The sequence below is a fragment of the Galeopterus variegatus genome, unplaced genomic scaffold (assembly GCF_000696425.1).
Source record: "Galeopterus variegatus unplaced genomic scaffold, G_variegatus-3.0.2 Scaffold1963, whole genome shotgun sequence".
Lineage (NCBI taxonomy): Eukaryota > Metazoa > Chordata > Mammalia > Dermoptera > Cynocephalidae > Galeopterus > Galeopterus variegatus.
The window spans coordinates 223,155-234,958 of record NW_007728074.1 but is presented as its reverse complement, the minus strand read 5'-3'; the positions used below and the strand labels follow the sequence as shown (position 1 = coordinate 234,958).

General features: G+C 37.4%; 1 protein-coding gene across 5 annotated transcripts in view; it reads right to left on the bottom strand.

Moving 5' to 3' along the window:
- SNX14 (sorting nexin 14) overlaps positions 1-11,804 on the bottom strand; it is a 115,071-nt gene that overhangs the window by 65,292 nt on the left and 37,975 nt on the right. For all 5 annotated transcript variants that reach the window (XM_008579823.1, XM_008579818.1, XM_008579819.1 and 2 more), the window contains exons 2-4: positions 2,505-2,625; positions 1,274-1,350; positions 1,115-1,193 (exon numbers count right to left, since the gene is read on the bottom strand). In XM_008579823.1, the coding sequence (XP_008578045.1) occupies positions 1,115-1,193; positions 1,274-1,350; positions 2,505-2,609 (261 nt within the window). In that variant the 5' untranslated portion in view covers positions 2,610-2,625. The remainder of the gene's footprint in view (positions 1-1,114; positions 1,194-1,273; positions 1,351-2,504; positions 2,626-11,804) is intronic.

Genomic DNA, 11,804 nt, shown 5'->3' with positions numbered 1-11,804 from the left:
TTTTTTTTTTTTTTTTTTTTGTCTTTTTCCGTGTCCAGCAACGGATTGCAACCCTCAGTGTTGCCCCCGTACCGGACCAAGACCGGCAACGGGATCGCAACCCTCGGTGTTGCCCCCGTGCCTCCCTCAGCCAGTGAGCGGGAACCGGTCTGTATGTAGGATCCGAACCCTCGGGCGGGAGTGCCGCCCCGCTTCCTAAGCGGCGCACTAGCGCAGTGCGCCACCGGGCCGGCCCCCAGTATATATTTTATATATACAGCACATTTCAACTTGGACTAGCACATTTCAAGTATTAATATAGCCACATGTGGCAAGTGGCTACCATACTGGATAGCGCAGTCTTAAATCAGGTAACCTTAGAAATGAAAAGCAATGAAAAAGAAAAATGCCAAGAGTCTGAATGGCATTTTGGGTAGCTTACCTTTAATCAAAGATAGACACCAACCGGAATAAAGGACAACTTAATTCAATACATATCTATCAGCTACGAACAGTACATGTGCCCCAGAACTTGGTGTTGGGAACAAATGAGACCCCGTTCTCTGCCTTCAAGAACTTGACTACTTTCTCAAATCCATGGAGAAGACAAATCTCTAAAACATGCTATGTTACCAAAAACGTACATGTAAAATGTGATTAGAACAAAGATAAAAGAACATGCTTTCTATTCCTATATTATGCAGAAATAATGAAAAATATCCCCTTCCCTACTCTACCCTTCAGTTAGTGTCAAAACTGGGGTCATAATTCAGTAAAATATACATTTGCTCCTTGTAATCCAGGGCTCCTTTTGGAATTACAAAATGTTTATTTCTACTGCCCTATTATAAAGACAACTGTTTTTATACAAGGTAAGCAATAACCAGGAAAAGCAGTGCTTTTCTTGGCTAAAATGTCTATTTAAATAAAACATGGGCTCCAAAAACATTTCTAGCTTACTATTCAAGTTGCTTATTTTGTAAAAAAAAATCAACTACCTAGTCCAGAATTGGTGAGGTAGCATATATTGAGATGCTCTGATTAGATTTTTTGACAAAACATCTGGAAAAATTTTCCATAGGTGTTTAACATTTTCTGTTTGGGTATATTTGGCAATATTAATTAAATCAGTTACCTCTGAGAGAGATGCATCAACCTTGGAAGAAATTTTCAGGTCTAGCCATGGCTGGTAGTTTTCAAGGAGCAAGGAAGGCCTAAAGAAAATCATTCTATTAAATCACTTGAAATCCAAAATGTAATGAGTTGGATGAACAAATAAAAATGTTTAACCTACCTATGTCGTTTACACTTCACTTTACCACAAACAGCACAGCTATGACCTTGAGGAAATAATTCTTGAAGTCCTAACTGCTAAAAAGGGAAAAATGGAGGAGAAAAAAATTTGTCTTTACATATCATCCTTACTAAAGAGAGTGAAGTTTTCAAAAGTTTTTTAAATCACTGTATAAAATCAGAGGACTTTTTTTTTTGCCACTTTAGCAGTGAAATCATTCTTTGTAATAAATACTTGCCAAATTGCCAACTACCAGAGAAAGAAAACCTGATGCAATGCTTTACAAGACCTAAGCCAAATTTCCAAGATTATAGTTGAAGTCAACTGTTATGATCGCTTTTTAAAAAATTCAATTTATATTTGAAAGTGATACTGTACTGCAAAGGTATAAGAAAAAACTAATTTCTATTTCTTCAAAACCTCGAATTCAAACCGGGAGAAGGTATGTGGTAACCAGTAAGGTCCCTGACTACTTTCAGCTGTGTTTCCTTGAAGCACAATAACAACAAACCTGAGACAAGGGACTGACTGCATCAACTTAAAGAATTAGCAAGTAAGACTTCATATCCCACAAAATCCTGATCTACAGACAAGTTCCTTGCCTTACAGAGAAAGATTCAATATACTATCACCTTTATTAAATTTCAGAAGTACAAGTTATGTTATTTAAGCAAACTGCCTAATTATTTCTCTGTTTCTATGGAGCTCACAGACATTTAAGAAATTAAAAGGGTTGGATAATTTAACCCAGAGTTCCTTGTATCTGTGCCTCAGGATCACCTGGAATGCTTTTACCAAGTACTGAGTACAAGGTTCAAACCCAGAGCTATTCAATGAAAATCTAGTGGTAGGACTCAAGTAAATGTATTTCTAAAGATTTGCCAGGAGATTCTACTGTACAACCATTTTTGAGAACCTCTGTTTTAACTTACTGTCCTCATAGTTATTATGTAGTTAGAGGACACTCTAAAATTGTAGAACCTGACTTTCTGAGAATTTTATACTCTATTTTATTCTTATAGCTCCTCTAGGAAAACTGTATACTTTAAAACATACACATACATAAATTTCATTTTGAAGATTTTCTGATGGACTTATGTGTGCCACCAATAAATAATAGTAGTTCCACCATTAAAAAAAATCATTGCTTTAACATGTTTTCAATAATAAACATTAAGCAGCATACAGTCATACATACTGACTCTTTTAAAATAAGAACACACAATTTTACCTTGGGTTTGTATTTTATTGTGAAGAATATATTTGGTAAGAGAGAATCAGGTCCTAAAGAGTAGTAGAATGTGACGACTCCAGCAACAAATGACCAGAAGATCATTAAAACATGAAGATACCTTCAAAATAAATGAAAATAATTATTAGAACCAAAGAAAATTTATAACACTAGATTATCCCTTCATTAAGCACCTACCATATCAGACTGAAGCAATTTTTCCTATCATGATTAATTTTACCTAATGTATTTGTTAAATATAAGAATCACAAAATGTATGCTGTCAAATGTATATTTCACTTAAAGAATAAGGAGTATAAATTCTCAATTTTTCACAATCTGCTACCTATGTTGTCCTGTTTAACTAGCCTATCTCCATTCTTTCAGAATACCATCTGATATCGTAGTATTCATAACACACCAAAACTCTGATTATTTTTCATTAAGTCAAAAAAATTTTTACTAATTGCCCATTTTGTGCTAGACAGTGCTAGGCTCTGGGGATAGAGTAGAGAACAGCACTGCCATGGACTCTATTTGCATGGAAAACACTGTTTAGTAGTGGTAACAGGCAAGTAAATGAGCACAATACAATGTAATCATGTGTTTGCTATTATGACAGAGAAGGTATTTACAACATGGGAACATCACAGGCTGATTACTTAACCCAAATTTGCAAGGACAGAAAAGACTTCTTCAGAGAAAGCAATGTCTACAGAAAAACTGAAAAAATGAATAGGAGTAAGCCAATGGAAGAGGGTGGGGTAGAGGAATGGAAGATGGGGGAAGAGGCAAGGGAATTCAAACTTGAGAGAACCACATGGGATAAGGTCTGAGCAGTTCCAAAGAAGTGGTGTTGAGATAAATCTAAGAAAGCAAGCAGAAGAAAGATAATATAGCATCACGTAATAGATCATGTTAAGGTGTCTCAATATAAGGAATCTCAAAAAATAACATGCGTCTCAGTCGTCACATTGCACAGTTTTGATATGCACAAAATTTGTTGAGATAAATCTAAGAAAGCAAGCAGAAGAAAGATAATATAGCATCACGTAATAGATCATGTTAAGGTGTCTCAATATAAGGTATCTCAAAAAATAACATGCGTCTCAGTCGTCACATTGCACAGTTTTGATATGCACAAAATTTAGTCACCATGATTTTGTTAAATAACACCAGTCCCCCCACAACACAGTTCAAATTCCAATGACCCCAGTATGTTTATTAACTTTGAGTAACTGCATAAAGTACAAACTTTGCTGCTAACTCTTCAGACTACTATATAAATAACAGATGTGCTACACAATCACAGACCAATCATATCACTTCCGTTGGCAACTGGTCATACACTGCACATCTGTTGAGTTCATGCACAGACAGCAAAGCATAGAGTTGTATTACCTCCTTGTTTCCCAATGATAATCCCACATGAGACTTTACAAAAATGGATACTTTAAAGAAGAAATTGGCCACAAACATGAAAATGAAACAAAGAAATGAACAGTGATAATGTTGGAAATAAAATTCAAATCAAATGTAAATTAAGTTACAGAAGAAATAGCTGACCGTGGGAATGATGACATCGCTGCTATTTGAGAGACTCAAGTTAGGCAGCTAGAATAATTTTGTGAAGGGAACTTATTAACATCAATGAGGAAAGTGATTGTGACAAAGGGATGAAATGTCCCACAGGAAGTGATATAGAAATTCTTAAAGATATTTCATGATACTGGATAAAACAGCGGAAGACAATACAAACATAGGAGTATGGCAATTCACCTAAGCATAGAAAAGGTACTCGCTCCATATCCTAAGTTGTAGGATGAGAGGAGGGCAAGTACTTTTCGAATTACTCTTAATATGTTTTTTACAAAGAAACGAAACACTTTAATCCTCAATGTTTCTAACGTTTAAAATTACACTATACTAAATAAATATTCATTTTACTATTTTTTTAATTTCCTTATACCTTTACAACTGACAGTAAGAGACTTTTTAACGTTTTGACAAAAATTCTTAAAGGTCACAGAATATAATTTTCCCATGGATTATTAAGATCACTTTGCACAGTTTCTGCTTGCACAATCATTTTTATGGCCCCACACTACCATGCAAAGCGGGGACTGCCTGTATTATCTTACAAGAAATCTTATACCATAAGTATCTAATAATTTGCAGACTCAGTGAAGAGTACCATCCCTTATTCTGCAGTGTTCTTTCTTCCCACTCTAACTGTGAAGTTCATTTGGGAACAGGAGCTTTCATTTCCTTACAGATTCTATCTCCTTCATCAGAGACCAGATTAACCCAAAATGAGCCAATCATAGTATCTTCCTCCCCTGCCTACAAGCTGACTGGTTCAGAGATGGGCACCATCTGACCCAACCTGGGAAGTAACAGGCATTCTAAACAGAGTGAATTGCATCAGATAGGGTCCAACCAGAGTCTCAGTTCCTTCCTCTCATGATAGTAGAAATATGAAGTTCTAATAATACTGACAGCCACATGCTCTGTCACTTGAAAGAAACAGTAGTGAAAAGAGGATAAAGCCAGAGTGCTGAGAGAAGGAGAAAATACAGAAGAAAATATTGGCAGTATTCCAAATCCTAGTTCCATGTGTCTCTATGCCCAGTCACACTCCAATTATTTCTGCACTTACAAAAACTTCCAATGATTCCTCTCTGCCAAACCTAGGATAAGCTGGATTTCTATCATCTACTATCAAGAGTCCTGAGTAATACCCAGGAGACAATGAAGAGTTTTAAGAAGATTTTAAGAATTTTTAAGAATTTTAAGAAGGAAAGTGATAGCATTAGATTGTATAATCAGAAGACTACTTCAGCTGCGATATGCAGAATGGCCTAGACTGGAAACACACAGGCTAATTAGAAAGGGGATGCAGTAATCTAAGAGAGTCAATGATGGCCTATATTAGGGAAGAGACTTAGAGATAAAAAGAAGCTGATTTTTTTGAAACTCATCTGGGAGGAATAATCAAGAGGACAAAGTAGTTGATTATATGTGAGCAGAAGGGATAGGTAAAAAAAAATCAGTTCTTTTTGGACATGATAAGTTTGAAGTATCTCAAGACATGCCATGAAGAAATGTTCCATAAGCAACTATCTTTGGAGATAATAAGGGCTAAGGATAAAGGTTTGGTAATTATCAGCATAAAAATCACTGAAGTCGGGCCGGCCCATGGCTCACTCGGGAGAGTGCGGTGCTGATAACACCAAGGCCCCAGGTTCGGATCCCATATAGGGATGGCCAGTTCACTCACTGGCTGAGTGTGGTGCTGACAACACCAAGTCAAGGGTTAAGATCCCCTTACTGGTCATCTTTAAAAAAAAAAAAAAAATCACTGAAGTCATAGGAATAAATGACATGACCCAGAGAGAAATTGCAGAGCTAAAAAAGAAGAGAGTATAAGACATTTAAGAACTAAGCAGAGGAAGAGAAATCTATAAAGGAATCTAGTAATTAGAAGAGTTAGGAAGAAAAACAAGGGTCAAGTCATAAAAGCAGTCAAGGTTGAAAAAAAACATCTCAACAGAGATGAAGGGGTCAACATGATCAAATATCTGTAAAATAACTTAAGAAATATATTGAGAAGTGTCCATTAGTGTTAACAACAAAAGAGGCACTGATGAACAAGGCAAAAGCAATTTTAGTAGAATGGCAAAGGACTACAATGGATTGGAGACTGAGATGGAGGTGAGGAGGTAGAATCACTACATGTGAATAATTCTCTTTCTAAAGGAAAGGAAAGCAAAGGTGGGAGGTGGAGGGGAACAATGAGGGAAGGTTTTTGGTAAAAAACCGATCACATTTAAATGTTGATAGGAGAGAAGGAGATAAAAGGGAAAGAAGTAGGAGAGAAGAGATAATTGAATAGATAATGTCCTAGAGAATACAGGAGTAGGTGGGATTCAGAACCTAAATGGAAAAAAGTTATAAATGGGCAAGATGTCTCTTCCACAATACCACAGAGAAACAGATGGATGAGAATGCAGTTAAATCTGTAGATTGGTAACAAGAATTAGAAATCATATGATTGCTTTTACGTGCAACAGGAGACACTGGGAGTAAAGGGTGGAGGTGGCATGATCAGAGGTTCTGGAAGATTGGAGAAGTTCTTAAACAGCTGCTGGGGAAAGGTGCTGGGCAGCTGTGGAATTTTCTCCAGCAGCATTCAGTTTTCAGGAAATGAACACGAAAAAAAGCAAACAGCATCACTGATCTAAGATTTGGATTTTGTCAGGAGAATAGAAAGGAAGGGAGGGAGTTAAGGACACTGGCAGTAGGGTGGATGAAGTGATAGACCACAGAATTCAAGCTAGACTGACTCTACACTGTGTAAGAAAGTAAGGGACAACAGAAGAGGAACAATGAATAGAAAAAAAGCAGAGGAGTCAGGAGATGGAGATGTCAAGAACAGGTACAGTGTGACTGACTGAATGAGAGAAGTAGATGTTGGTCAGCAAGTGGGATATTAGAGTCTTAAGATTCCAGAGATAGAGCTCTTTCTAGTGATAACAACATCCCCCATATGGTGATAAAAGTGGGAGGCTAAAAGTCTGTAAGACAGAAGCCAGTCTTCTATAAATGAGCAGAAGTAACCTAGAGATTTTTGTCAATGAGAAAATAGACAAATGGCATGTTTCGAAGGAGTAAGGGACTTGTGCTTCCTTGACAGAGTAACTAGTACAAAATTTGCCTTCCTACCACAAACCACCATAAAACTGTACAAAGTACATGCATCAACTGTTTCCACGCACTGGACAAAAGACAATGTTGAGCTCCACCATCCATCCTAGATTCTTCCCAGATATCTTCCCATCCCAGATACTAGTAGACACTGTGAGAACCTCTTAGTTCAGAATTGGAGAACGCAGTTACAGTAGATACTGTGAGGACCTCGGAGTTCAAAATTGGAAAATGCAGTATGAAGCAATAAGAGGAGGAGGAGAAGACAGATGAAGAAGTGCTTACCTATCATAGATGGAGACCAAGTAAATACAAAAGTTGTGAGACAAAGGCCGGGCAACCCAACCAGATGAAACTACCTGGTCTCAGGCTCTCAGGGAAATTCTGCACTTGAGAACGATCCATTGCATACCTATTACTGGATGCTCTCATTCAGCAATTAAAATATAAACATTACCACCCACTCAAAAAACTGCTATGGCTTCATACTGTCTGACACCCCTCAAACTTTTATGGCCCCTTTCAATCAGGCCCAAATTCACCTTTCTACCTTTATTTCTTCCTATTCTTTTATGTAAACCTTTACTCAAACCAAATTAGCATACTTGACATCCAATCTTAAAAAATAAAAACAAAAACAAAAAAGCCCTTATGTCTGGAAACTAACTCAGCTTAGAGATATTCACACAGAAAATTATGAAATTCATGTCCACAGCCACTTCCCCAAAATCATTTGAACCAGACATGATTCAAAATTCAGAATTTTTAGAATTCTTGAACAGTTATATGGCACATATTTTGTATATAATTTACACCCCTAATGACGTCTGATGCAGAACTCACAATCAGATATTATTTTTGTAGCAAGATATATGAACAACAAGAAATAAATGAGTGAGAAATAAATACTACAAATAGTCTCATATTTGTTCAGGTCAGTTTCTGTCACCAAATGTAATTTGATGTGAAACTTAGGGAAAAAATAACTTTTTCAGAGCTTTCTCAGTCCAGAATGACAGATTAAGAATAGTAGACATGTACTTAGACTGAATGACAATAAATACTATATGCAGTATGTGTGGGCGACAAAGTGAGTTATAACAATTTAAACATTATTCAAGACAGAAATCTATAGATTTAAATGCATTAACCCTGTGGTTTTCAAGCAGGAGTGATTTTGCCACTCAGGGGACACTTGGCAGTATATGGGAACATTTTTTATTGTCACAACTGCAGAGTAAATGCTCCTCCCCCTCGCCTTCCCTGACATCAAGTGGCTTGAGGCCAAGGCTACTGCTAAAATATCCTACAATGTACAGCCTCCCAAAACAAAGAATTATCTGGCCCCAAATATCAATAGTACTGAGGCTGAGAAATCCTGCATTAATCAGACACAAAGAAACACTGAAAACCAATAAGCTAAGTATTCAGAAAGTTGGAGGGAAAAAAACAATAAATCCAACCAAACACACAATAAGAGCAGAAATCAATAAAATGGACAATCATAGTGAGAGAAATTATCAAAATATAAGCTGGTTCTTTGGAAAAATAAAATAAGCAAATCTCTAGATACCACTGAAAGTTACTAGGGTAACAATTATTATTCTAAAAACAGATAATTAAGAGAAAAGTGTAGCTTGCTGGTTAGCTCAGTTCGTTAGAGCACAGTGCCGACACCAAGGTCTGGGGTTTGATCCCTGTACTGGCCAGCAAATAAATAAATAAATGAGAGGAAAGAGTAACCATTTATTCTACTTTTCCAATTAGAATTGTACATCAGGATAACTAACTAGACCTAATGGATGGAGTAAACTAATTCTACAAAAAAAAGGAATTCAAATTAAAAATATCATGTTGTAACCTATAATGAAATAAGTGATTCATTTTTAACTTTATCACTTAAAAATAAGTGATAAAACCAAAGAGAAAGTTTGTTGAGCATCAACTGTCAACATCTGAATCCATGAAAAGTGAGTTGACCCCATCTTACATGCCTCCTGATATGATATAAGACGTACACAGCATCATTGAAATATTCTTGTACCTCCACCAAATAAAACTAAATCTAACTGAGCCTATAGATCCAACATCCTGTCTACCAAAAATACAGAGGTGAGGATAAAAAAATAAGATACTATAAGGAAGCCAACAGCAAAATCCAGAATATAAACAAACAACCCAGTTTCCTCAACAAGTCAACAGCAAAGGGGAAAGAAAAACAGGTGGGGAGGAATGTTCTAGATCAGGTGTTGGCAAACTATGGCCTATGAGCTAAATGCCACCTGTTTTTGTAAGGCCCACAAACTAAGGGTTCTTTAGAAATAAGAATACACAACAAAGACCTAACATAGTCCACAAAGCCTAAAATATTTACTGCCTCACAATTTACAGAAAAAGTTTGCCAACACTTATTATAGAAAAAGTTTGCCAACACTTATTATAGAAGATTTACAAAAGTTTAAGAGATGTAGCAACTAAATATGAGTGGAACTTGTTTAGATCCCGATTAGAACAAATGCACTATAAATTTTTACACAATAAGGAAAAGTTGTTTATGAGCTGGTTGTTAGATAATATTAACCAATTATTGTTAATTTTGTGAGATTATGGTTTTGTATAGAAGTGATTTTAAAAGAGAAGGAATGGGCTGGCTGGTTAGCTCAGTTGGTGTTGAAAACATGGAGGCCCAGGGTTTGATCCCTGTACTGGCCAGCCACCAAAAAAAAATAAAAAAAAAATAAAAAATAAATTGAATTAAATTAAAAAGGAGGAAGATTAGGCAAAAAAACCCCCGCAAAATATTGATAATTATCGAAATTGAGTGATGGGTGCTTGGAAGTTCTTTGTACCCTAAATAAAAAATAAATTGAATTAAATTAAAAAGGAGGAAGATTAGGCAAAAAAAACCCCGCAAAATATTGATAATTATCGAAATTGAGTGATGGGTGCTTGGAAGTTCTTTGTACCCTCTTCTTTCTATGAATGCTTGAATTCTTTCAAAATCAAAATTCTAGCAAGACAGATCAAGAAATTTAAAAAAAAGAGAGAAGATACAAATATACAAACTACAGGATGAAAAAGAAATAATCATAGCTAGAAGTTAAAAATGGAGTGAGACCACGAACAACTATATGAGGAGTCTTCAAAAAGTTCATGGAAAGGTTTCTTTTATCTTTTAATTATATTTTTCCACAAACTTTTTAAATTACCCCTGTATTAATAAATTGGAAAACCAATAAGAAAAAAATTTTTAGAAAAAGACAAAAATGCTAGAAATTAGTGAGTGAAGAACTAAGGAACTTCTCTTGCTTCCTCTCACCATGTGATCTGCTTGTACCCACCAGCTCCCTGCCACTTTCTGCCATGAGTAGAAGCAGCCTGAGGCCTGTGCCCGATGTAGCTGTCCCAGAATGAGAGGGGAAGTCCCAGGCATCAGTGACTTCTGCAGTGATGATGAGAAAGTGAAGAAAGGAGGGAGGGAAAAACCTAATGTGGTGCCTTTACTGACCATTCCTGATGGACTTTGGACTACCCAGCCTCAGAAACTCTGGCTGATACAGTGATGGAACTCTGGACCTTGGTGTTAGAAGCAGCCTGAGGCCCACGCCAGATGCAGCTGTCCAGGATTGTAAGCCAAATAAAACTTTTTTCCTTATAAATTACCCAGGCTCATAGCCGAGGGGTGTCTGCCTTAGGGTGAACCCAAGATTGTGCTGAGCTAGGAGACCAGGAGAAACAGGTTCTGAAAGACTCTCTTGAGCAGCTGCACCACCCTCCTGGACTGTCCAGTTAGGAAGACCATCGAGGCCAGTTTGAGGCTCTTCAGCCACCCAGCTCCATCCCAAGCCCAGCCTAGCGCACACGGAGCAGGGAGATGTCCAGCAGGGGAAGGGGAAGCTCCGCAGAGACTACATGCTCTGCGGTGCCTCCACGCATCCCAGAAGCTCGACCCACTGTGTGCAGAACAGGGAGACGTCCAGCAGGGGAGGTGGAAGCTCGGCAGAGACCACACACCCTACTGTACTGCCCCGTGACCCAGCAGCCCAGCTGAGTCCAAGCTGACCAGAGAGATGGCTCCCCGGACAGGCCAAAGACCCGAGGCAACCACACACACAAGGCACTACTGGCCAACTGAGCAGTCACAGAGGTAGCCATACCAAATTGGCAACCCCAACAACATCTCAGTCAGACAAAAGTGTCAATCCTGTGGACTGTGAAACCCCCTGCCACAATGAATATCAAAGAAAAGATACCAGAAATACAAAAAATCAAGAAAGTACACCACCAAAGGGTAATAACTCTCAAGCTCTAGATCCTATAGAACAAGAAGCCCTTGAAATGTCTGACAAGGAATTTCAAGTGATAATTCTAAGGAAACTGAATGAGATACAAGAAAACTCAGCTAGACAACATGATGAAATGAGGAAAAGTATACAGGACCTGAAAGAAGAAATGTACAAGGAAATCAATGCCCTGAAAAAAAAAATGTAGCAGAGATTGCTGAACTGTAGAATTTATTCAGCGAAATAAAAAACACAACAGAGAGTTTAACCAGCAGGCTTGCAGAAGTAGAAGAGAGAACTTCTGACCATG